General features: G+C 37.6%; 1 protein-coding gene across 1 annotated transcript in view; it reads right to left on the reverse strand.

The window, feature by feature from the left end:
- COL19A1 (collagen type XIX alpha 1 chain) overlaps positions 1–27,803 on the reverse strand; it is a 178,408-nt gene that overhangs the window by 30,639 nt on the left and 119,966 nt on the right. Inside the window, exons 17-32 of the mRNA XM_030944776.1 lie at positions 21,232–21,285; positions 15,791–15,853; positions 15,008–15,052; positions 14,042–14,077; positions 13,116–13,151; positions 12,954–13,007; positions 10,914–10,967; positions 7,472–7,525; positions 6,144–6,233; positions 5,457–5,501; positions 5,257–5,334; positions 4,355–4,390; positions 4,199–4,252; positions 4,057–4,110; positions 1,767–1,808; positions 653–706 (exon numbers count right to left, since the gene is read on the reverse strand). Of these exons, the coding sequence (XP_030800636.1) occupies positions 653–706; positions 1,767–1,808; positions 4,057–4,110; positions 4,199–4,252; positions 4,355–4,390; positions 5,257–5,334; positions 5,457–5,501; positions 6,144–6,233; positions 7,472–7,525; positions 10,914–10,967; positions 12,954–13,007; positions 13,116–13,151; positions 14,042–14,077; positions 15,008–15,052; positions 15,791–15,853; positions 21,232–21,285 (849 nt within the window). The remainder of the gene's footprint in view (positions 1–652; positions 707–1,766; positions 1,809–4,056; positions 4,111–4,198; positions 4,253–4,354; positions 4,391–5,256; positions 5,335–5,456; positions 5,502–6,143; positions 6,234–7,471; positions 7,526–10,913; positions 10,968–12,953; positions 13,008–13,115; positions 13,152–14,041; positions 14,078–15,007; positions 15,053–15,790; positions 15,854–21,231; positions 21,286–27,803) is intronic.

The following is a 27,803-nucleotide window of genomic DNA, read 5'->3' on the forward strand; positions in this document are numbered from 1 at the left end:
GAAATGAGTGGTTTGTTCCTAGGACGCAAAATACTCAAAAGACCTTAAGATGCAGACATTAACACCAAAGAGCTTGAGTGCTTGCTGAAATGGAGAAAGTTCACTTCCATGGAATTAGTCTCGATGACAGGAGATATTTTTATGTCAGACCATGTGGCTTTTTATCTGATTCCAGAGAAGCAGGATTTTGATTGATGCCAGTGACACTACAAGCCCAGGGAAATGGCTGGGCTGCTCCCAAGGGAGCAGGGTGCAAGGGCCCAGGGTGGTCCAGCTGTGTTGCACAGAGGGAGACAGGGGAAGTTTGCCTCTTCACTGCAGGATTCTCGTGTGACTGACTCACCCAAAATGAGTCCAGAGATAGCAAAGCACTGCTGGGCCAGCAGATCCGAGCCAGCTTTAATGGAGGCATGACACAGAAAAGCTATCTGGGCCTGGGACTCAACTCAGGCTATTTTGCTCACTCCACCTAGACAAATGCAAACTGACACATGAAGAGGTCTGAAACATAAAAATCATTTGAACTTTTAGGCTGCCCAATGCCGCAGGGATACGGGTGAGACAAAAAAGTCAAGTCTTACAAGGGTAAGAATCTGTCCTTTTGCTTTTAACAAGGACCAAAGCAATGAAAAGTACACTCTTCAAAACTTACTTTTGGTCCTTCTCTGCCAGGAATGCCTGGAGGACCTCTTGTGCCAGGATCACCCTGTGGAGCAGACAGAAGATGAAGTGACAAATAAATATTTTTATGACATAGATCTGATCCATGCAGTCTGATCTATGCACACTGTTTCCTTCTTGTCCTTTTGACCAGGCCTTCATTTTTAACCAAAGCTTCTCTTTAGTCCTTGCTCTCTTCTAAACCATGTACTTGCTCAGAGAGACTTCCTTGTTTTCCTCCCCATCTCTCACACTACTCAAATCATGCTAACACATTTTAGCTTTACTTTGGATAACCCCAGACACATTTGTGTTTATGTTTGAGCATCTTCCTTTCAAGGATTAGTTAGCGATGAAGGCTACTTGTTACTCTCTCCAGCTTCAAATCTGTAGTTATTTAAAAGTAAATGACCCCTGCATTGCTGAGAGAAGCATTTGCCAGCTAAATTGCAGTCATAGAGAAGTGCTAACTGCAAAACACTGAGAAATGAAGAATGAGGCTTAAAAAAGCAGCAAGAGAGAGAGCTCTGACAAGAAGAGCACGTACAGCAGAAAACCAGTACAATTACAAACAAAAAGAAAGACCTAAAATAAATCACATTAGGAAATGAGAAAGTCAATAAACCCTAAGTACATGTATTAATAAAGGACAGTAGAAATGATGTGTGCTTTTCATATTGAAATACTCCTGAGCACAGTTTTCATTTCGGAATATTGCAGAACACTCCAAATTTCATTATTTTTCAAAATAATATCTTAGAAATTCTAGACTATTTCCCCCATTTGGTATATTACTGAAATTAATGCAACAAAGTAAAGTGAAGAACAAGGTATATTTGTTGCAATTCATACTGTGGGCTGGACATGCTGAATGGGCCCTTGCTGGCTACTACCTCCCTTGCTGTTCAAACACTATTTTGCAAAATTTCTATAAAATACAGTTCTTGAGCATTTTTAAAAAGAAAACAAAACATTTTAAAAAATCACAACACTATTTTAGGCTAGCCCTGTAAGTCAGAACTGAACCTACAGAAGCTCTCAAGTTCACGTTTGTTTAAAAAGCATGTTTACAGCAAAAAAAGACATTTAATCTCTGAAAAATTTACCTTCAGTATAGCACCCATGTCTCCCACAAGTGGAAGTGCAACCTGAAATTTAAAAAGGCATCTGCAGTTAATGTTTTACAAAGCACTACTGAATCTGATGTGTTTTCATTGCTTCTAGACTTTGTATCATTACACATAGAGCTGATTATATATATATGGGTTCAATCTACTTTTTAATGAAAAGTAAAAAGAAAAAACAGGTTTTCAGATATGGTTAAATATGACAGTCTACCCAACTTACTGATTGTAATTCTTAACTATAAATGCAATGAAATGTCTCAAACCATGACAACAGCCTAACTCCTGAACATACACTAATATTGCTTCTGTAGCACATCAGCAACAGCTCAATGTTACTGGAATGTCTTGTATTCTCACCCGATTATCTTCAATTGTTTTCCTCCTCCTTTCTCCTAGGCTTTGACTCTACTGTCATCTGTAGTACAAATTCTGGAGATGCCAAAGCTAGCTTCAGTAAGTTAGCTCAGATACTGGAAACAATCCAGCTACAGCAACAGAAGCAACATTTGGAATATTTTTCCTGCCTTTAAGCATTAATAATTAGTGTGTAACTCCTTGGTGCCACTGCTAAATTGCTACCAATACTAAAGCTGAGCCATTTAAAGATCAGTCAGTGGATCTATGCTGTACTGAAACAGATCCCAGATTTCCAAGACCTGCAATTAAATTTATATTTAAAGAGTCCCTGTTAAAAACTCATTGCCATGGTTGTCATCAGCTTCATTCACAGACTCTCCAATTACTAATTCTCATTTTTTCTGACAATTCCTAAATCTAAAATCATATCAATACTGGGCATACTATAAAATTAGACACATTCAAAACAAGCTAACTTTTTTTGTTTAGCCTGTTTCAAGTCTTTCCATCTTGAAGAAGAAAAATAAAATAGAAGCAGTTTCTTTAGCATATTCCAAAGACTGTCAGCTAAAAGCAATGAATGCCAAAGATCAGCCCAAGAGATGCACTGCTGAATATAATTAACCAGAAATATAATCAGCACACCATCTATAGGGTGGCATAACCACAATTAAAAGCATGCCAAGTTGTTCTTCAGGGTGAGACAACACCACCTAGCACAAGTTGAGGACATAGCTATGTAAGGTGTGAGTCCATCCTCTGCACAGAGGTAAACTGTACACAGACAGGATCAGCTGCTCTTAAAAACCTGTGACAAGAGTTGAAAACAAAAACCTACATGGCCTGACTTTTCACCCTTCTCCTTAGGACATTTTTCAGGTGGGCAGGCTATTACCATATCATCTCTGGGTCTTCCTACTGGACTAGAAGTGTAATTTCCCCAGACTCTCCTCTTTTCTAATGTTCTTATTTTAGCTGCTCTATCAATGTCTGGCACAGAAGCCCAAACCCTGAGTCTGGAAGGGTCCTACCCCAGCTGCAAAGGGCACACATGTATGAGACCAAGCCAGCTGCATTTGTGCCACACAGCTCTCCTGCTCTGGGTGTAAGGCAAGTCCAGCCTGGCTGCAAACACACTCTCCAGAGCCCTAAATCTGTGTGTTGATCTCTGAATAAGTGTATGAATTATGCTGGGATTTTGAGTGTTAAAATGGTCTTAATTCTCCAGATTCACTCCTGCTTGCTAGATCTTCCTGGAAAAAATGTTTTTCCAAAGAGAAGAGTATTTCAAGAGAGCAAAAGGCAATAATTATCCTGTTTATGAGTTTTACCATTGAGACCTCTCCGTTTAATAGCAGCATCAAATATTTTACTTACATTTAGTTTACAAAGTGCTGTGCATTCCAGACTTATTCTACTTATGGATTTTGGGTTTCATTATTAAGCACTTTATCCTCATCTGTCTTGAGTTAAATCTTGTTGACTTCTTGCAGCCTCTGAATTTTGATTACATCTTCAAAAAACAAGCAATCTTTCCCACTCCACTTTCAGAGTTTTATCTACTTACCCAAATCAAATTAAATACCTGACAAGAACTGAGAATAGGAGAGACCTCTCTTTCCAAGATTGAGAATAATCTGCTAAGTGACAATCAGATTCATGATTTTTGATAAACATTAACTACATGGTAATTAATTCTAAGCTTAAAGAAACATCACGATGACAGTCTTGGTTTTATTGAGGCCAAGTACATAACGTGGCTGTTTTCTGTCTTTCCCAAGTAAGTATTTCTACTTTATCTTCATATCACTGGTTCTTCTAGGCTTGCTATGCTATCTCATCTCATCTCATCTCATATAAATTTAAAATATTTGCACCAAAGCAAATGCAAAAGCTTTCCCTGTATACGTACAGGATCACCCGGAGGGCCTGGCAGTCCTGGTTTTCCATCTCTTCCTGGAGCGCCCTAGAAACAAATGGAAAACTTGAGGGCCTTAAATCCTCGATGAGGTACACATTACTTTTTCTTGCATATATATAAAACTGTCACTTACATTAATACCAGGGGTACCTGGAGCTCCTGGTAATCCTGGAGGTCCCCTAGGGCCCTGAGAGCATGAAAGGTCATTTCAGATATAAGAATAACTTTCCTGCAAAATTCTTAAACTAAATTAATGCTTTTTGTATTTAGGAAAAAACTTATGCCCTACCTGCACACCTGCTGATCCAGTTGGACCTATAGGACCCTGTAAGAAAACTCCAGATAATCAGTAGTTACTCTTTTTGGGATAAGGGAGATGAACGTCACTTAAAAATGCTGAATGTGGGATATTTGTGCAGTTTTCACTTTGAGAAAGGCTTACTTTAAGGTTTGGCTTTAAATCCACATGTAATTTTGCAAAAGTTAGAGACCTCAAGACTTTGCAAATGCTCATTTTTTAGGGCAAGCATTTCCAAAAATTAATGATCTGTGGTGAAACTTGGCATTTAGCAAGAAGATTCATTAAAAAAGCTAATGAGCAGTTGAATAGAAACAGATAATTTACATATAAATGGGTAATTTTTAAAATTCAGATTAGAAAATATTGTAACTGAAAACATTATCTTTAAGTATTATTATTTTAGATTAAGACATTCAGGGTGAATGCCTAGTCACCTTTCACAAATATTTTCCCTTTATACCAGAGCACTGTCCATGAACTGAATTGTATCAGGTGATACACATTGGTTGACTGAAGAGAGATTGCCTCAGTCACTGGGGTCCTGCAATAACATGTGCCACCTACCAGGTACACCATCAACATCAGCAATTTTTTTACTGCAAACTCTGAAGACACTGCAGGTGGCTTTATTTAAAGAAAGAAACCTGGGAAACAAGCTGAAAACTGAAACAGTTATTGCTGCACAAATGATTTACTATGAATGCCTTAGATGTTTGTGTCAACTTGCTGCATGTTTGAACTTAAACTGCACAGCAACCCTTGAAGCAAACTGGGATTTGGGAGTCAGGCCAGAAGGGAGTTCATGGCTTTTTATTGTGCTCTGTTTGCCTGTTGCAGTTGCTCAGTGATGAACAGCAAGAAGCCCAAATTCTGGGTGCTGGTTTACTTACTGGTGATCCCTGAATGCCTATTCCAGGGGGCCCCATCTCCCCAGGTGCTCCCTGTACACCAGGTAGTCCTCTTTCTCCCTGTGAAAGGTACAAGGCTTTCCATCAAAACAGCTCTGAAAATGCAAACTATCATATTATCTTCTAAAATAAAATAAAATTTTAAAATATTTTTAGAAACAGAAATAATGTATTTGGCATACCTTTGGACCCCTTGGACCTGGGTTTCCAGGAACACCAGTGGGACCCTAAAAGAAACCCAAAACAAAACAAAACAGGAAAAAACCAAGACAAAAAAACCAAATTATGTTTTGAAATCCAAGAGACTAGATGAATTTAATGGTCAAAATTTGCCAGCCCTTAAAAATAAACTATGACGAGTTTACGTATTTTCCTTGTTAGTGCCAGTGTCACTAGGATCATATGTGATACTTACACTATCTTTAGACTACACTAATAGACTAATAGACTTACATTATTTCTATATTTTAGTGCACTTATAATACCACTGTAAAATATATTTTGATTTTAAAATGGCAATAAAAAACATACTTGCTTTGTGGATTTTAACTGGAAGTGATTAAGTTCAGATTAGTTACTAGGAAGAAATTCTTTACCATGAGGGTGGAAGCACTGCAACAGGTTGCTGAGAGAAGTTGTGGATGCCTCATCCCTGGAAGTGTTCAAGGCCAGGTTGGATGGGGCTTTGAACAACCTACTCTAGTGAGAGATGTCCCCTGCCCATGGAAGGGGGCTGGAACTGGATGAACTTTAGAGTATTTTCCAACACAAACTATTCTGTGATTTCATTCATTGCACAGTGAGAATTCTTTCCCAGTTGCCTCTGCAGAAAATAAAGTCAGGAGAGACTTTTCAGATTATGGACTTACTGGTGTTCCAGGCAGACTTGGTCCAGGAGGCCCCATATCACCTTTTGGACCTGGATGTCCAGGTGGTCCCATAATTCCACCAGGGTCACCCTACAATATAAATTTTAATCACTAACTGAAATCTGAGGATTTTTCCCTATGAAAAATCTCTAAATATTACCAAGTTTATCATAGAAAGTGCCAGTACTTTGAAAATATATAGAGAAGAAAAAATACCCTCATATTTTCCTTCAAAAAGTTACCGAATTGGAGACATGGGTCATATAACCATCAATAATAACCAGCATTCTCTTGGTTTTCCATGCTTGCAATGCATCTGATCTACTTTTTTTGTTCCCCAGGCTCCTAATATGGAGGTTGTCATTAAACTCTGCCAACTAATTCATAACAGCAGCTGAAACAACAGCTGTCTCTCCCCAGCTATCAACCACTAGTGCTAAACCTGGGGTCTTCAGTGTATTCCTCTTTACAACTCTGCCCTTATTTCAATACAAGCAGTGTCTCTTGTTCCACATGGCTAAACTCTGCTACTTATGCAGTAAAATTGAGCCTTTTGTTATGCTGGCCTCTTGTCTCTTGCAGGCTCCTGCAACATCCTCTGTGATTTTTTCTGAACCCACCACTTCCCATTTTGCAAGATGAGTACATTTTTGTTCTTGTTCCAGTTCTTTGCCTTTCTTTCAGCTCACTTCTTCAGACTGGAGTTTATTGGTTTCCCTTGTACCCCACAGTGTATAAATACCACAACATATCCCATGTCTCAGAGCACACCTGTATATCCTCTTTTTTTCTCCTTCTTTACATTTAGTATATACACACATAATTTTTAGTTCTTGCTGATGGAGCTGAATTCTAACTAAGGGATTTCTACACAGCAAAATACAATGTCCTAAGGAGATCCAGCCTTAGCTTACGTCTGAGCCAATGTAGCTGCCCTAGAGCTCTGCCAAGATGAATATGTCTGACTGTGAAGTGGGATTTTACACATTAGTCTGGGTAGGACACTACCCTGAAAAGGCTGTTCTGTAGTCAGGACCTGAAGTGACATTTCTGCACAGCCCAGATCTAAGGGCACAGTCCAATCTCTTTGAAATATTACTTAAATTATTCATCTAAAAAGAAACTGAGTTGCCAAACTGGCTTGAACCATCTCCAAATGCAGAGATGTTTCTTCTCCAAGACACAGGGGGTTGCTGCTGGTACATTTTAAAATCACTTCACACAGCAGCCACACAGATGTGCTATGGAAGAATGGAAGGTTTCTCTTGAAATGAAAATTTAAAATGCTTGAACATATCAAGCTTAATGAAAAAAAACTTTAAGCATACCTTGTCTCCTTTAATTCCTGGGTTTCCTGGTACCCCAGGATCTCCTGGTAAGCCCTGGAATCAATAAAAATATAACTGTACATTTTTATAGCTATTCCCTTAATGGTTATATAAAAACACAGATGAAAATCAGTTTTACACTGGAATATTTACTGTGCATTAGTATTGACCCCAAATGTTAAAGACTATAAGTTAATGAATGCCTGCATAATTAAATATATAAATAATTTTTCTTTAAGTTAAAATGTAATAATCATGATTATTTTCTGGACCCTACTGGGGAGAATTGCAGAGACCAAAAGGTTTATTTCTTCTATTTCATAGTAATTCCAAGTCTTGAAAATCAACTGTCTTTTCAAGGAAAGAAGTAGCACATAAAAACTTGAATTTTAAGTAAGTGTCTCATCTCTTTTGCCCATGGAGGGCTGCATGATTTCCTGTACTAGTTAATTATTCAAACTGGTATCTTAAAAGCCTCAATTAATTTCTACTCCTTCACATTAGTTAATCCAACAATTCCTTTTAAATGTTTTAGATATGTAATGGACAGTCAAACATTTTCAGTAAATAAAATATGTTCCAGCCTTTCTTTTGTCTAAATCTTCTCATCTTTCACATTTTGATTTTAACTTCAGTATTTTCCCTTTTCCTTTTCATGAAGGATTTTTATAAATGCAGAGAAATGAAGATAAATGAAAAAGATTAAAACCTAAATAGAAACTATTAAATAACAAGTAAGGCTTAATTGGGTTCTTTCACAATACTGCAACAAATACAGAATTTTTTTTCCATGACCCTTCAGTGTTATTCAACCAATTATTTAGTCAAGCATTTTGTTAAGAATACCAGTAATTTTCACAGTAAAGGATAAAATTGCCCAAACTAAACAGTAAAATCTTAGTATGAAACTTAAGCTGGACTGAAAAATGAACTCTCTAAGAAAAAGACAAGGAAACACATAATGTTTTAATTTTTCTTCTCAGTGTAAAACACAGTTTTGTGCACACTGACATATGACAGATGACAACATTTTCATGCCAGTAGTGAATGTTCAGCAGCTGTGTTTGCTTTCTCTGCTGCATTCTGTACTTAATACAGACAGACAGCTACTTGTTTCACCCAGGCATCCAAACTAGAAGCATAAGAAAGAAAGTACCCTAATGAAGAATATTCTGCTTATACCAACACAAAATCATTATGGAAATGAAAATTTATGCTTACTGATCATGGCCTACCCTATCCACTTTTGATATTTGTATAAAATACATACAGCCTCTCCTCTCTCTTCTTTTCTAAGGATTTCCCAAATTTTTTTTTAGTTGGGCCAAGCTCAAGTGGTTTCTTAGGAAAGAAAGAAGTAATCCTTATCTGCTAGATGACTCTTTGACAATGTAATTTAATGTAAAACAATTTTTAAAACTTTCACAATTTTTATCATACTGCATAAAATGAATTACTATACTTTTTAATCTATAATGCTTCATCTTTAGAAGATAAAATAACAAAGAGCTTATAGCTAAGGACAATGTCTCTATAATACATATAAATTTATGTTTTTACATACTAGAATTGTGTACACAGATAGGAGTCTTCAGGATCATCTATATTTAGGACTTACATATATTATAATTAGTATTTATCTGTTTATAATGTTCTTTTGATCAAAGACCCATCAGAACACTACTTTCAAAAGTAGCAACCGTGAACTCAAGTGGCATGATGGCAGCACAAGCAAGAGAGAAATGAGTATTTTGTTATCTTTCACAGTAGGATTGGTGATTTATACATAAAAAGAAGCACAGCAGATAAGGCTTACAAACTTTTGAATAGATGATAAGTAAATCAGACACAACTGAAAAAACATATGCCTCAAGTGAGTAGGAAAATGAGATATAATAAGATTGTCAATAAGTAACACAGTATAAAATGACTACATGCACATTTAAATACTGGTGGTTTTTTCCCCTGTCAAGGGCTGAAGATGCTGTATTCTACTGGTCTCCTTGCTTATATCCCTACGACTTTTAATAGGTCACCAAATAAAGTCTGCCAGTTCTGTACCACTCAGAAGGGTATTTTAATCTTAATAAAGTATATGGCTTAAAAGTCTGTTCAAAATATGAATCTTCTTCCATAATATAGTCTCAGGGCATGTGTGGAAAGTTCTAAGGCAAAATACAGCAACACCATCTTCTATATGCTTCTGCTGGTAGAAAAAAGATAAAAACCAAAACCACACACACAGAGTAATGATTGAAATCCCAGTCTTTTTTAAGTGAGTGGCTGAACTACTAGGCTAAAGTTAAACTTTTTATTGTCTGTATTTCTTGATCCACTTCTCAGATCTAACCACTCTTACCTTCAAAATGCTGTTTAAAACTATTTTATGTTTTATGGAAGAAGGGAGGTATAAAAACCAAGAAGAGGGAGCAGGAGCCACTTGCTAGGTTATGTGACACCACCAGTGTTGTGGACAGAAAAACGGGGAGTTAGGCAGAAAATAGTTGTCTGCACACTTAAAAAGGGATAATTTAATAATTAATAATAATAATTTGGAAGGGAGACGGGCAGCCACTGCCCCAGGAGAGGCTTCTGCTATATGTGGGTATCAAATCAAATGCCCAGGGCAGTTTCAGGTTTAGTATAATGGTGATTAATAGTTTAAGATGTTTCTTAGAGAATCCAGCCAGACTGGATTGACATTTTACCCTTGCTCTCCCCAGAGGCACAAGGGTTACAAGTGTGCTGATCTTGGGGTTGGTGCCTACCAGTTCGAGAAATCTCAGCCAGCCAGGAGACCCATCAGGCTGCTGCCCAGTGGCATAATTGTTACAGGGACACTAAAACCCCCGTGAAGGAGACCCCCATCACCCTGCCCCATCAGCTGGCAGACCTGAATGTGGAGCACCCAAAGGCACAATGACTACAGGAACATTCCAGCTCTGCTGAGAGGTACCACTGCTTGAAACTCCCAACCTTCCAGTGTCACACCCACAAGCACACTTCATCTCTGGGAACCTTGCCCAGTAACATCTGTGCCTGGTACAGCTGCACAACACAAAACAAGAGAACTTGCTGCTTAACCATCCCAGCCAAGCAACGATCTCCCAGCTGGAATGGGAAGCCAGGACCCAATGAACATAATGCTAACAGGGGAACAAGGGAGAGAAAATCAGGAAGGGTAAAAGCTCTCATTTCAGTGACCCCAGTATCCAGATCCACTCCAGGCTGTCAAACAGTGTCAGAAGCGTGATATAGATGGTTTACTGAAACTCAAGATAATGGCCTGTTGAGGGAGGCATCCCATCCTACTGTGCTTCAACCCCTGATAGCTACAGTACCACCCACAGAAGGAGCAGCTATGGTGACTTCTGTGGCACTGCTTCACTGGCTAACTGTGCATGCACCACAGCTACAGCTGGAGAAATGGCACTATACATACAGCTTCTCCTGGCAGTCCCCTGGGTCCAACAGGTCCTGGAGGGCCTTGCAGTCCCTGTGAAATGATATAATATACACCTGAGGTAAAAGTCAATCAACTACTGTAATATGGTGTAAGGCATTCTTATACGTAAGTATATTAAAACATCAGGCATTAAGAATTATCTTCCACATGGAGTAAGAAGTACAGAGTTTGCTCATTCTCCCTTACTCTAACATTTAGTTCAGTAAGTCTTGTGGACAGATATGTACAAAATCCAAAGTATATATATAGAGCAAATACAAGTCAATGCAAAGGAAATACCTAAAGGGGAAGACATAAAAAAAGAATAGATCAAAATTTCAAGAATCATTTTTACAACAACAGTTTTGAGGTTTCTATAGCCACATCCATTCTCACTGGGTCTTCTTTTCATGATCTAAAAATTAAGATACTATCCAGCATGAATACTGTTGGGTGGCAGTTAGATTTAATAGTTTCTAATTCTATCTGTGTTTGGTACAATTCAAGGCATCATGAGAGATTCTCAAGAACGTTTGTGCTTCAATTACTTTCTTCACAGAATCACACAATTTTAGAATGGGTGAAGTTGGAAGCAACCACAGTGGGTTGTCTGGCTCAACCTTCCTGCTCAAGCAGGGTCATTCTGCACATTGCAGAATGCACGCTGCAGTTTCTTCTGATGAGGGAGACTCCACAACCTCCCTGGGTAATTTGTTCCATTGTTCAGTCACCCACACAGTAGAGAAGTTCTTCCTCATGTTCAGGGGGAGCTTCCTGTGCATCAGTTTCTGCCCATTGCCTCTTGTTCTATTGCTTGGCACCACTGGTAAGAGCCTGGAAAACTCAACACCTCTGTTTAGATACTTATAGACAGTGATGAGGGCTGCTTCCAGTTGGCTTTTCTCAAGGTTGAGCAGGCCCAGCTTCCTTAGCCTTTCCTTGTAAGAGAGATGCTCCAATCCCTTAATCATCTTTGCTCTCCACTGGACCTGCTCCAGGAGCTCCATGTCTCTCTTGCACTGAGGAGCCCAGAACTGGACACAGCACACCAGATGTGCCTCACCAGGGCTGAGTAGAGGGGCAAGATCATCCGCCTCACCTTGCTGACCATGCTTTTCCTAATGCACCCCAGGACACCATTGGCCTTCTTGGCCACAAGGACACTGCTGGCTCATGGTGTTGTCCACCAGGTTCTGCAGGTCCTTCTCCAAAGAGCTGCTTTCCAGCAAGTTGTCCCCTATGGTTATTCCTCCCCACGTGCAGGACCCTGCACTTTCCTCTCTTGAGTTTCAGACAGATGGGCAGTTCTCTGCCCATCTCTCAAACCTGTCATGGTCCCTCTGAAGGGCTGCACAGCCCTCTGGGGTATTGGTCGCTCCTCCCAGATTTTGTGTTGTAGGGAACTTGCTGAGGATGCCTCTGTTCCTTCATCCAAGTCCTTGATGAACCAACTAAACAAGACTGAGCCCAGTACTGAACCCTGGTAGACACCACCAGTGACAGGCCTCCAGCTACACCCTGTGCCATGATTATGAGCCTCTGGTATCTGCTCTTCAGCCAGTTCTGAATCCACCTCGCTGTCCACTCATCCAGTCCACACTTCCCGAAGTTTTCCTGTGAGGACAGACTCAAAGCCAGGCCATGCCTGCTGTAACATTACCTGCTGCCTCACAGGACTAAACAAAGGAGCTGCTCAAGTACTGGCTGTGGTTGCTCCTTGCCTCATCAAGGCATAAAGAGAATACACCCAGCTACCAGAGGATTTCTAATTGCAAAATGGGTGCTCATATTCTCAAGTGACAAAATAACAGCTGTGTGTTGCTTGAATATTCCTTTCTGTGTGACACTGAGAGCAACAAGGACTTCATGTAAGATGTAAATTTTATGTAAAATAGCGAAGACCCAAGCACAAACTTTTGATATAAACGATTTGCATTCTTTGCCCATTAATACTAGCTAAAGAGTTGATAGCTTCAGAGTCCTCTTATATAACAGCATAGAATGCAATTGTTATTGAATTAAGTAACTTTCACTTACCTTTGATCCTGGATTTCCAATAAGACCAGGTGGTCCAGGATCTCCCATTTCACCCTAATGATTTTGTTTGAGAAAACAAAAAAACCCAAGTTTACTGCTATGTCTCCCAGTATCAGCTATGTATACTGACAATGTATACAGTATGTATAAGTCCAAAAATACCTTATTTCCTTTTGATCCCTCCATTCCAGTCTCTCCCTGAAAATAGTAAATGCAACTATAAGAAGTTAGAAATTTAAGTAGGATCAAATAAGAGCTTAATTTGCTACCTTAAAATATTGTAATGCAGTTTGCAAACTTAAATGTTCAGAAATATTAAATAATTTCTGATGCCTTTTAAGAACTCTGAAAGACATAGCAACCTAATTTTTTGCAAGTTTTCCCAACATTTTAAAGGAAAAATGTTTGAAAACACTACATTTCCTTAGCAGCATTTCCAGTCTATTCTTCACCACTACATCTCTTCTGGTAACCAGTATTCACCTCCAAACCCACATATTATTACAGTAGGACTTATTCTGATTATTATAATACGTTAACAACAAATATCTCAGTAACCTCGAGTTTTATATTTACAAGCACAATTAGTTTTTGTCAAATATCGTAAGAGAGGACAATAATTAATTACAAATATGTAACATAGGTAAAGAGAGTCTTACAGAATGAGTGTTCTGAAAATTTGCCTCAAAATAAGAAAAAAGTTATGCACACATAAAATGGCTGAATGCAAACAGCCTGATGTTAAATGGCACACTAGTGGCACCAAAACAGTACAGTTCAGGCCTCATAAAACTTTCAGGAAAAGCTGAAAGAAAGATCTTCAGGGAATAAAAAAAACATGTGCTCTAAACTCAGTTCATGGACAGTAGCAGCAACAGAAATGCTGAAAATCAGGGCATCTCTGTTTTTTTTTTTTATAACCTGGGAGATCTTGATGCACATATAAGAAGGAGACAATACATATGCTATTCCACATAATCCCTGCATCTAATGAATCTTTACAAAGAAAAGAATTACAGAATGAAAATGGTATGACAGTAATCTCAACTGTGCATTATTCACAGCAGTTCAAAACATGCTACACTTACTGGGTCTCCTTTGTCCCCTTTTTCAGAAGGCTCTCCCTAAGGAAAAGTAGAAAAGAGGTTAACTTAAAATGATAAATAGCACATATGTCTAGTTTTATTGAAGAGTCCTGGAAAATGTGGCTATTTCACAACTGTCTAAAATACAAATATATGTATTAGAAAAGTTTACTTGAGAGATGATGTTGATTTAATGCCAAGACCATGACATTCATGATCCCTTCAAGCAGGAGCACAAGGAAGGGTCAAGAATATGAACTAAAGAGAGTAATCATGCATCCAAATCTGAAAAATTCAGAAACACAGGTGCTTTATAACACATAGAATCATAAATCTGTTGTATCAATGGAGTAAAAATACTGTTTCTGCCAGCATGAAAACTATATAGGCATATATAGGTATGACCAAAGAAATCAAGAAGCCTCACAGCTGAATGGGAAAACACCTATTAATCAGTAGAACTCTGTACAGCACACGTTCCTAGAAAAGCAAAATACAGTTCTGTTCCCAAGTAACACCTCCTGAATCATAAAATTTATGCTTAAACTAAAATATACTAAATTAGAATGTTAATGTGTAAATTTTAATAATTTAAAGCTTCTTGTTTTTTCATATAGATATTGAAGATCATAACTTGGAGAAGTATGACTGTCACCTAATTAATGAAGCAGCCTCTGATCATAAACATATACAAAAATAATTTTAAACTGGTATTAAGTATAAGTCTGAATGCTTTAAAAGCTAAAGGCTTTGTGAGCTGGTAGAACAGGGAAATTTACCTGACTATGTAAATACCCTCCAAGAAGGGGCTTGAATAAAGTACTAAGGACATTTAGAGATGGACAACTTTTCCCATACCCAAATATTTTGTCTTGATCTCCTGTATATTTTACAAGATTTCCTTCATAATCAATACATTGCATCAATTTCTAGTAAACACATGAGCACAGAAGTAAGGAATTAACTCACCTTTTCTCCTTTTGCACCAGTCATTCCCAATTCTCCTTTTTGACCCTTTTAACAAAATTAATTTTATTTAAAATCTTTGTATTCTGGCAAATGTAAATAACCCCCTGGTCTTCTTTAACTGTACTTTTTTCTGTGTGGGTCACAAAATCTTAACGATTATTACAATGGAAATCAAGCTTAAACATCTGCAATAGAAGATCTGCAGGCTTCTCAATAAAATGTTGTCAATTCTGTCACATATCCAGAGCACTTGTCTCTTCTCTTAAAAGTTTGAAAGGCATGCAATTGTTAAAATATCAGTGAGCTGTTTATACAGGACAGATAACCATAAGAAATAAAGTGGATTCAGAATTAGATTTCCATGTAATTTTTAGAGGCTGTCTATGAGTATTTTTGGTATAGAAAGCCTCATCATTACAGAGAAACTGCTTTAAATATTCATTATTTACTATCCAAAATATTTTCTGAATTTCAACTTTTTTAGAGTCTTTCCTGCATAACTGGCAGTTCAGCTCATTTGACGACTCAGATGGCATTATAGAAATCATACATAATTCCTTCAGCATTTCCCCTTTCTATTTATACTAAATGAGAAAGGATCTCATGCTGCCTCTGCAGGATAGCAATGAGCTGGATATTGGTCAACACAGATCAAAGTGCCAGTCATCTCAAAAATCTATTCCTTCAAAGCCCATTGGGATAAATCAAATAAAATGTTGAGGGTGGCAGGGACAGGTTGGGTAGGCACTTTGAAACTCCTCCAAATTCATCCCAAATGCTTACAACATCTCCTTTCTGGCCTTTAAGTCCAGAGGTCCCAAGTACTCCCAGTAGTCTTGCGTCACTCTGTTAAGAAATATCAGCACAAAGATTAGAAAATGCCACCTTTTACTTCCAGTAACAATTTGTTTACCATAACAATTTATTGTAATTAACCAGTTGTAAATTCAGAAGTTCCAATTTACCACTAGAAAGGGAATAATAATAAATGCCTATGCAGTACAAGTAGGTAGTGCGTTGCAGAACACTTCCTTTATCACTGTGAGAGTCTGTCCGAAATCCTGCATTTTTCTGCCTCACGATTGCCAAAAAGACCACCGAAAGACCTGCTGAGCCAGTGCAGGGTGGGGAAGTTGCGTGCCTCGTAGCTACCTAGGTAGTTACTTGTCGACTTCATGGGGCATTCTGCCCCCTGATTCCAAACAATGGATCTGGACTCCCCGCCTCTCGGCCTGGCTGGCTTTGGACTGTGCCTATGGCCCCTTTCCAACAAGGAGACCCCCCCCGGCCTGCCCGTAACCATCGTGACAAATAAACAGAGATGCGGGCTTCTTCATCGACGGATCAAGACAAGAAGACCCTGTATCACCAGACCCCCATGTACCTTCTTCTAAAGACTGGGACTGAATTACCAAAACTTGCCCCCCCCCCAGCTCGGCGGTGGGGAGGGAGAGCTGTGCTGTTGGGAGAGGGGAAAATTGCCCAGAACCGAAGCGCGGGTACTGAAGCACAAAAACAATGGTACAATGGTTTCTGTTAGCCATCTGGACTCTGAGTTTCTGTTAGTCATCTGGACTCTGAGTACCTGTACCCCGAGTTCTGTGTTCCTTCCCCCCTTTCCGTGATTTTCGGTTGTGAAACCGCTTCCCTTCCCCCAACGAACAACGGTATAATTAGGGTCCCTGAACAGCCGTCCTCCGAGATCTCCCCAGGACCTGGTACCCTGCTGAACTTCTGACGGCTGGACCGCGAAGATCAAGACCACGGTTTTGGTAGTTATGACCCATATCCCTTCCCTTTCCTCCCTTTCTTTCCTTGCCTTTTCCTCTTCTCTCCGGTTCCCCCTTTTCACCAACACCATTCTGCTGTGATTTTCAATAAAACTGTATCTGATTTGTTGCCGTAAATCCTCTGTGCCTTTCTGGTTATTTTGCACCCAAAAATCAACCCCGTCATCTGCACCCCCCCTGGGTCGGATCGGGACAATCACCCATTCACACTCCTGCCACACTAGCAGAAAATGAACAAAAGCATAAAAGGCAAATGTCTATGTTGACGATTGCTATGCAAATCTATGATTTTTTTAAAATTTCAACACAAATAACATTTTTATATTCATTGTTACAATGCATTTCTCAAGTATGTTAGAAAAGAAGAAAACCCCCAACTTCTATGAAAAAGAACCACAAGCTTTTTACTTTTGAGCACCACGAAATGTAAAAAAACATAGAACTAATTTAAGTCTACTACAGTAGTAAGACAAAGGACAGGGAACGGGCTCCTCACATTGCTTCTCAAGGAAGACAGACTTAAGGACTAGAAGGTTCAGGTTCTATACTTGCTCAGCTGTTATTGCATTGCATTTATTTACTCTTCTGTACAAGGTAAAGACACAATAAAACACAAAGCAAATGGTTTCCTTTTCACAAAGTCAGACATCCTAAGGGGAACATGTTTCTTTGCAATGACAATGGAAAAAGAAACAAAACCCCAATAACCCTGAAAAATGAGCTCCTGTCAAGAACCAGGGAATCCCAATCCTAGAACACATGCCACTGGTGTGAGCAGGAACCCTGAGTAAGCCAACTCCCCTTGCCATATCCCAGTTTCCATAGCTCTAAAATGGGAAAATATCACAATGAATAAATGTGCCATTTACACTGTGTTAATATTTTCAAAGATAGTAACTGAACATAAATTGAAAAAACTCAATAATTATTTTAGAAATGCTAATTTCCTGATGGATTCTCCTTGGTGTTTCGGGTTTGTAACACTGTGTGTATATTAATTATCAAAATCACCTTCAGAGCAAGATGCAGATACCCAGATACCTGAGTACTGATGAGAAGTAGCTGACTACCATTGGGCTGAGAATCCAGGTGTCTGTCACTGTGAGTCCACTAGGAATTATGATTTATACTCAGTTGTGCTTTTTTTTTTTTGCATATATGAAGGAAAAAAAAAAGAGGAAAAGGCTTTTAGACCAAATAATTGCTCTTATGTTCTTTGCATTTTTATAGGTAATTTGCTCTTTAAAACCAAATGTTGGTAAAATACACCGCAGCAAAAAAAATCTTAGAAAGGTAATACTGAATTATCCCATAATAGTCTAAAACTACTACAAATTATAGTGATTCTGAAACATTTCCTGACCAGATTGTGTTGTAGTTTCAATTTCTTTGTAGTTTGGTTTAATTTTCTGTTTTTATGTGTTGGAGAACATTTTTGATTAAACTGATTTACATGGCCTTTCCAAAGATATTTAGAAGCAAGTTCAGCTAAATGACCTTATATCTATATATGGAAAACTGGTAAGTAAGAAGGATGACAAACAGAGGCCTTGAAAACCCAAGCCAGGGATAACAGAGATCTGAGAGTATAAAAACACAAATCATGAGGCATTGTGTATCCATCTCTGAAGGAATGTAACATACAGGGCAGAACTAATTTCTTGGCAAAAAGAAGAGAACAAAATGTGTTTATTGAATGCATGTAAAGCATCCGATTCATGCTGGAAATGCAAAAGACATAACAAGAAGGAATATAAGAACTGTCACCTGTAAAAACAGGCACACAGGAAGAACGAGGGCAGCAATGCTCCAGCACTGTCTCCCACCCCATTAAGGATCAATGCTACTACATATCCTCGGCAGGTTCCTCTCACCTTCATTAAGGGAAGACTGCTGATCTTGGTTTGCTGTTCAGCACAATTTGCTGCTGCAATCAGCAATTGTATTTATAGTGCTCTTTCACTGTATACATGGATCAAGTAAATTATGCTTTTAAAGGCTTGCACTCCAGCCTGCTTAAAAATCACTCTGATAAAGTGATTGATGCTGACCCAGAAAAATCCTGCTTGCAATAAATTATTTAAATACATTGTGCAATTATCAATACTTATTACAGCAATCAGAAAATTACCATACAGCACCCAGAAAAATTGCAAATAATCTGATAAAAAACAGAGAAATTAGAAAAACAGAAAAAACATTGTTAATTATGATGGGCCTTAAGAGCCAACACATTTCTTGGTATCAGTTTCTCATGGTTCCTAGAAATACTAACACAAAGAAACCATACCAATATTCTTAGGATAAAAAAAAAGGTGTGAAAATACTTATAACAACTAAAATGTGATCAATACCAAAACCCTTTAAACACCCAACTGTGCGACATCCTTGAGAACATGGATAAAATGATGGAAGATGACACCACCATTCCCTGTGCTGTAGGGAACTCAAAAACCTCAGAGTATGACTCAAATATCATTTCACTAATGATAACTGAGGCACGCTGCAAATTCAGTACTGGAATGTGAAAGACTGCTTGATGTCTCCAAGGTGCTGTGGACAAAATCAGCGTCTGTCACAGTATGCAACAGCATGGAGAAAAGACAAGTTACTGGTGCATACATCTGCCTAAGCGCATCAATGGCAAAGCAGAGAAGCTGTTCTTTGAAGAGCTCTTCGTCTTGCCATTGATGGGAATATCTCTATGCCATCCTAAAATGTATAGGAATTAATAGGTTGGTTGTTGGAGACTTAAGTTGACTCTAAGAGTCAGCTTTAACTAAAAGTTTTTATATTTAGAACCTTCTACTTGAATCAGAAAGCCAATTCCTCTTTCATCTGGAATCAAACAGCATTTCCTTATGGAACAGTTAATTGCTTATGACAGAGTCATTAAAATCTTCAAACTAGACAGCTGAAGTAAGAAGAAAGTTGATAAGCTATCCAGGATTTAAAAGATAGTTAATTTATAGACACATACCAGCTGGTCTACATTTTTTCCAGAGATTGTTAATTAGGAAATATTATCCACCTTAAGATTACTTAGAGCATTATAGTTATAAGAAACACGATTTTTGGAGACAGATGTGTGTCGTTTCCTGGAGATCATCACTGTTTATATTTCCTCTTGCAGAATTAACCTTAAAGAGACTATCAGGATTAAAGAGATTGATAAGGCAGAGGTGGGGAATGAGTTACAAAAAATATGGTATCAATAGAGAAAACATTGCTGGTGTCAGTGAAAGCTTTTTTGACAGGAAAAAGAAACTGGTAAGGAAACCAAACGTGAAAGCCAAAATATGTAAAACTTCAACACACATACATGAAGCAGTAGACCAAATACAGAAACTAAGTCTCTAGGCATAAAAAATGCTCTATGCTTAATGCCTAATACATGCTTCTAAGGTGATATACTGATTTGGGATGGATTAAATATCATAATTAATATCAAAGAAATCACTTCAGTGATAAAAGCAGCTGGAAAGGTATGTTTGACATGAATTTAAATCCAGAATCCCTGCTCAAGGAAAGATTTTAGTACTCCTCTGGGAATGCTAAATAAGAAAAATATCCTGAATACATGTGCATTCTATTCATGTATAGTTAATGCATTCTAATATTAAAATAAATTAATTCCCTCCAGGCTTGACCTGCATGACTTAAGTTGTGATACACACATTAACCACTGTACTGGGAAAATAATGCTGTAATAGTGCATCTTGAATTTTTGAACAAAATGGTTTTCTGATGAGAGAGGTTGCACACTCCCAAATCAATTAAGCAAACTTCTCCATTCTCATACAATGGCAGACACCAGCACAGCTTAAATGACCTGAAATACCTGCAGTAAGAATGCAAAAGCTCTGTCAAGTTGAACACAGTCCTATGCAATTTTAACATTTTTAAAGTTCTTTTAGCTGCAAGTAGTTTTATAATTGACACAGTATTTTTATTAGTCTGTAATACAAACATAAGAACAATTCTCATGGACTGCTGGTAGATATTTTCAAAATTATGCCTCCTTGTCTTTCTGTTTTACTCTTAGAATCATGACAGAGTTGGTCAAGAAAGAAATGTCAAATTCAGTTTAAAGCAATTAAGTTTAGAAATTGGGAGCTGGTGCTTCACACAAACAACCAGGTGGTCCACATATTTCATTTCTGAGTTTTACCAGTCAAAAAGAAGTAAGCAGAAGATGGATGGGAGGCAAGACACATGGCAGCAAGATAGATGACAAGGCAGGAATGTGACTGGAGTGTAGACTGAAACTTGTAAAGGGATGCAGAAAGAGGGCAGGAAAGAAACTACTTTTTGAATTAATTTGGAATTAGGTTTGGAAAGTGGTTTGGAATGTGGAGTCAAAACTTTAGTCATTTCTCCCTTAGATACTACTTAGTCATAAACCCACACAGACACCAAATCAAATCTCCATACCTCATTATAATGCTTGTTCAATGAATCCAGGATTCCTTTTAGTCCAGATGGGCCCTATATGGAAAAATATGCATCAGAAGGTCATTTTAATTTAACAAATTTTATGTTTATTTGCATATCTTTTTTTAAAAAGTAGTGGAGATGTAAAAGGTTTTTTTTTTTTTGGAGTGTATAGTAAATTATCTTCTGTAACTTCATTATTTCTTTTTTTCTGGCACAGAGGAAGAAGAAAGTTAGTTTTTAAATCTCTGAATTTTGAAAACCAGCAATTTATTTTCAAGTGAACTGGTCAGTCACAAAAAGGTAGAAATTAAATCTGTATCAATTTTAATACAAGTCCCTTCTGTTATGAACAACATTCTTGTTCTGCAGCATTTTAAAACTCTTTCCACTAACTCAAAGCACAAGTTTTGATGGAGAAGCAGCTCCTAGTGTGAGTAAACAGCAAGGTGTTTAACCTGGGAGTACAGTAAGTGAAATTGAGGAAAGCAAGAATTCTCCAGAATATTAACTTTCTAGTTTTATTAGCATTGCAAGTTTTTACTTAAACACGTTTCATCAAGAAATTCAACACTGTAAATGGAACTTCCTGATCAAATTAATGTTTAAGACAGAAACATTGAAAAATGTGCTTGGGAAAAAGCATTTTTGGACATTAAATCTGCCCATTTTTAAGCATATTCTGCCAAAAAAGCATGCCCTCAATGAGATTTTTAAGTTTGATAGATGGAGCAGAACACAGAAAGTACCGTCAGTTCTTAAGACTCAATTAAATTTCCAAATTAGTGTAGCTACTCTCTTTGAGTTGAAGCTTTCACATAATGCAATATGAACAACAACCACTCATGATGGCTGTAAGAAACATTTGACTGTATTTATAAGATTACAAAATATTCAAGTTAGTAATTTAGCCTGATTGACCTCGATGTAATACAGACCGGGTGCAAAAGCAACTCTCCTCCTCTGGGGCTTTTTATAATTACAATTTATCCTCTGCAGCTTTTGTCTTAGTGTGGGTACTAGGAAAACTTGGAGGCCACTTGAAACATCTCAGGTGTTTCACTCCCTCCTTCTTCCCTAAACTGCAAGAGACAAAATTGTCTTCCTGTTATTTCGAAGTGAATTGTCACTTCAAATTTATGTTAAAAATAAGATCAATATGGTTGTGATGTCTTCACTAAGATCTCACTTCACTCTGATTTCCGATGTTAAGGGCAGAATTTTTACTTTGATATCCATAATAAAGCTGGCAATTCAGAACTGGGACTGAAGCATAATGACACTGCCTAGACATCTCAACATCAACACTGTACTGAATCCTTTAACCCAGGATTCCTGGAGAAATCTGAAATCCTGCAAGGAGTCAAAAATAAGAACTTACTCTCTCTTTGCATTTGACATCATGTATCATGCTTCTTTTACAGTTTTTCCACAACTGAAACCGCTGCAGCCACACAACCCAGGAAGAACTTAATGCTGCCATCAACCCCAAACTCTCAGATATTATTTGTACATAAATAATTTTTGACAGGATGAAAAGTACATTGACACAGTTATGAAAAATAAGCATATCTTCAAAAATCCCCAGAATGTCTCATGACTAAGACAGTCAAGAACTTTAGGCATTTGGGTTGCATTCTTGACTATGCCACAGCCTTTGCATTACCAGTTTAGTATTTCCCTTTTCCAGAAGTTGATATAAATTTAATAATTTTATATTTCTATAATAAAAAACTAGTAAAACAAGTGTACAACAACAGAAGAAATTTTTATTCAAGACTTTTTTCCCAAACCACAGTCTCTTCTCTTCCACAGTTTCACTACACTAATACAGTTGCACAATCTACTCTGAAGTCTCTACAGACTAAAAAACCCCAGCAGCATTGGTTTGAACATGGAGAAGCAATGAAATGAACAACAGTTGAAGAATTATTGTACCAGAAGTTTCTAGCTTCTGAATGAGAATTTTGCACATCTGCCACTTTGAAGCTCACTTGAGCAGGGTTTCCTTTTTTTTCTAGTATCAAGTTGTGTAATTGAGAGAAACGAAGCACACAGAGTTGTATGAATAAGAAAAGAACTGAAAATGTGTCCTGATTGTTTTCCAAAATTGCAAACAGGTTTCAGATGTTATTTCTACAGACAAGGCAGGAATAGAAACACAGGTGCTTAAAGGGAAATAGCTCCGAACTGTGAAATTACTAGGGTTTACAACATATTTTCCTCCCTTAACTTTTATAGTTCACCTGCATTTCTGTAAAGAAGAGACTGTTGAAAAAATCTACCCAATCTCACATTATGAAGTCCATGCATAAAATGGGTAACAAGTAAATTGCATTGGTTGCATCTCGAAAATAGGCCATTTCAGAGAACACAGTCTGCAAGTGACTCAGTGCAGTTACTTTATCCCTGTATTTCACTTTGGTGTCTGCCCATTAAAATAAGACCCTGTTTTTCTGATTATTTTAATGCAAAACCTCATGAAATTCATCAGGGCAGATGTACAATATTGCATAACTATTCCAAAAAGCAAATAGAAAGAATGACGGAAACATGATGTCTGTCACAATAGGACAAAAGAAAGAAATTACATTTTGATATGGATAAAAAAATTAATGCATAGAAACAAGCAATATGATCAACCTTTGCCAGCCTTTCCCACACTATAATGGAAGTGTTTCCAATATTCTTCTAAGAAGCAGCTGAAAGTCCAGGAAAACCAGAAATGCTACTGACAATTTTCACTTATCATTGCTTTGATTTCTTCTTTATTGTAATTAAGTGATAACATTCACTCACTCCCAAAATATTGGTAGAGGAATGACAGTATTTCCTGAGGCAGAGGAAATGAAATTTCCAGGGTGAACTGCTGGCTACTTAAGATAACTAGTTTGGGGGCACTGACATATGTATTGAATCACAACAGCAAAAGTGTATGTAATTAAATGAAGAAGTTCAAGTGAACTCCCCTACTGCATCACATGCAATGCAGACAAAAATGAAACCCTGTTTTAATCTAAAACTTTAAGGAGTAACACAAAGCTCATCTTCCAAGCAAACATATTGAGAAGATAAAAAATATGAAGTTCAGCCTCTTGCAAAGGTAAATGATAAACTGAATGATGAGCTTCAAAAGCTATAGCAATGTGAAATGAATCAATTATATCTATTGGTTGAAAACAATAGCTTAGCTTTGGATGTGTCAGTTTAAGAGAATGAATAATTGTGATTACAGTTTACTAGCCAGTGATTTAACACACTCTAGGTTGCTTTCCCACCTCTGCCACAGGTAGCAACACTGGACAGGATTGTGTTTGGCCAGAACAGGCAGTCCTCATGCTTCTAACCTTTACAAACCAGTGCTGATAACATTTCACTTCTGCTAAAGAATAATTGGGCAGAAGTCAGACTCAACTCAAAGAATTTTTTTTATACTGGTGCAAGTCTGTAGCACAACTCTAGTTATCACTCTTGATTTTAAAAACAAGGTAACTCACTAAAATGGGAGCTATTAGGAAATGGAACTGCTGCAGCCATAACAGTTCCAGTAGAGGCAGTGAAAATTAGGATAGGAAAGATAAAGTTAACCCTCAATGGAGAGATGAGTAAAATTCCTTTTTTCTCTTCTCAAGCCCATTTCTGTAAATAGCTATACCTGCTGATTCATTTCAAGGCAAAAATAAATAATCAATAAACCCCCAACCTCAACAGTGACAGACGTCAGGGACCCCACCCTGTGTTGCTGAATCCTATGGAATTTCAGTTAGCAGATATGGCAGAAGAAAGCAACCAGCTCAGCTCTGCAGTCTGATCAAAATTAAAAATGCTTCAAAATTAAAAATGCTTTAAGGTTTTACAACCTTAAAGCATCCTATTATCATAGTAATTCTTTTTGTTTCATAAAATCAGCATTTCAATTTCAGTGAAGAGCCATGCTGAGCAGGGTAACAGCATGTGACAGTCTCTCTTCCAGAAGACTTTAGAAGAAAATGGAAGTATGCAAATACATAAAATATATTTGAAGGGTACAGAGATAATGATTTTACAATCACAATTTTTAGAATGCTTGTGAGAGCAAAGTGAATAGTGTGTTTAACAAGATTTTCACTTCTATCCAGGAACTTTTAAAGTGGAGAAAAGGTCAAAAAGCACTAGAGGGAGCTGCTGCTCTATTGGATTCTTGTATTCAGCACAAATTGCTACCTGCTGGATTGAGACGGGTGTGAGCTCACATCTCGTCTCTCCTCTACTGAAATAACAGAACAGTACTTGAAACAACAGCAGACAGCAAGGATGCATACTACCAATTCTGAACCAGAAGGGAATCAAAGAACACCTTAAAAGTCTATAATATGTAATAGACTTTAAACAAATACAAAGGAGGAATATATTCCATAAGTTTACAAAAAAATTTTTATAGCTGATAATAAATTTCCTCATTGGCTCCTTGCCTTTTGTGAGCACAGGACTTGTTCCAAAAAGAGAAAAAAAAACATAAAAGAAAGGATAAGGAAAAAAATGACACAAAAGAAAGGATATCTGGAAGAAATTTCAAAGGAATTCCCACTTTAACTGAATAGTTTCATTACCAGATGCCAATCAATCTGTTTCTGACAGTGATAAAGGTTTTTAACCAAAGCTATGCAGATGATGTTAAGGGACTAGAAACTTACACCAAGGATTAATTTTACTGAAAAAAATCCCAAGAAATTAGGTTGGGGAAAAAAAGAAAAAAGATGAGATATTGAGAGAAGGTTAGAAAAGTCTAAAATGCTGCCATGCTACAAGTAGCTTTTTGACTGTTAGCAGGTGCTTTTACACTCCTGTCACATGAAAGCACAGCATGTATGCTGACTGCAATTTTTGTATTTTTCCAGTTTTCTATAATTTTACCCCAGTCTTTTCCCAAAAATCCCTATATGTGCACATTGTTATTAGGACTGTCCTTTATAATAAATACCTTGAGTATTGTATTTTCTTATCACAATTTTTGTGGGTTTTTTTTTTGTCAGTACTGAGCACTTGACTGTACCAATGTCTAAATGAAATACTCAACATCATGGCATAAACTGATAAATAAATTAGGTAAACTTATTAATTTCAAACACACACTTCATGCTGTAGCTACCCTAACAATTAATGACTGAATCTCCTTTTTCTCAAAAACAAATTTCCTATTTTTTTGAAACATCAGCCAAAACCCTTTTTTTTTTAATACTGGAGAGTCTAATTTTTACATATTCAGTCAATCTGTTAACCACGCTGTACCCTGTGTACATCAAAGTTATAACAGCAAGCACCCTGCAGGTGCGACTGCTCTGTTGCACTTCAGAGAAGCCAAAGTAAGGGCTAACAATGCATCCACATGCATAAAGAAGCTGCTTACTATTAGGAGAGAAGGGTACCTGGAAGCACAGCAAAACTGAATATAGTTTGAGCCTTGAGAAAGAGAGGTGGAATGATGAATTCTGTTGAAGTTTTTTTGGTGCATACAAGCTGTGGCACTTGAAGTATGGGGATCCTGCCAATGAATGTTAGCAGGCATTACTGCTTTTAGAGTATGCCTTTTCTATGTGTTGTCTTCTCAGCCTTGGAAGAGGAACACAAGATGGTGGTATAGCTGTATTCAAAGCAAGGAGTGCATCAAGACAGTTATACCAGAAACAAATACTTGAAACAAATATTTAGGCCATGGCTGTTTAAGGAATGCTTCTCTGTATGTAGTACTAGGCTACAGTACCCAACACAGAGCTCCTTGTAGTGACGTTGCCATGCTGACAAAGTTGAGCTTTCCACTTGCTGTAAGAAAATCTGAGCTACATCTCAGTAATAGAAGTGCAATTTAGCTTCCTCTCAAGATTTCTGGTATATCTGTCAAGGATCATACATCTTCACAAGCCTGACCTGCCAGCAAATCTGGGATGGCAGAAATCTGTAACGCAGAAACAGCTTTTCACTAGCTCACAAAAAGCTAAGTAGATTAGGTCTAACATTGACCTCTGCCATGGTTTGCTTTTTTATCCTTTAAAGGTTATATTTGGCACTTGTATTAAGAAAGATTCTGCATCAGTTCTTTCCTCTGTTTGGCCTCCTGCAATCTGCAATACCATTTCAGCATTAGGACTGTGCAAAGGACTCAAACAAGCAAGGATCCAATATGACTGTATGCTGGGGAAAAGAGTGAAAGGGAGGGATTTTTAACTGGTTTTATGTAGGATAAATGAATTCCATCATAAACGCCTCTTTCTGAACATATTTTGAAAGAAAAAATTATTTATGAAATGTATGCAGTTTTTGTTTTGGATGAGGGTAAATGACATCTGTTTCATTTTAGTCATTGTATCCCATGCAGCAGTGCATTATTCTCTCCTCTACATATAAGACCAGGTTGAAACATTTGAATCAAATGTTCAGATGCATAAACCACTAGCCTTTATCCAGGTAAGCAAAAGAAGGAATTATAAGTTTTTTGGTTTATATTAAGAATTAAAGCAGCAGAAGTTTACTTAATCCACAAATAGCTGTTTTGCATTTGTGCATGACAGCATTTTTACAATACAATGTACAGAGGA

This window comes from Camarhynchus parvulus, chromosome 3, assembly GCF_901933205.1.
Source record: "Camarhynchus parvulus chromosome 3, STF_HiC, whole genome shotgun sequence".
Taxonomy (NCBI): Eukaryota; Metazoa; Chordata; class Aves; order Passeriformes; family Thraupidae; genus Camarhynchus; species Camarhynchus parvulus.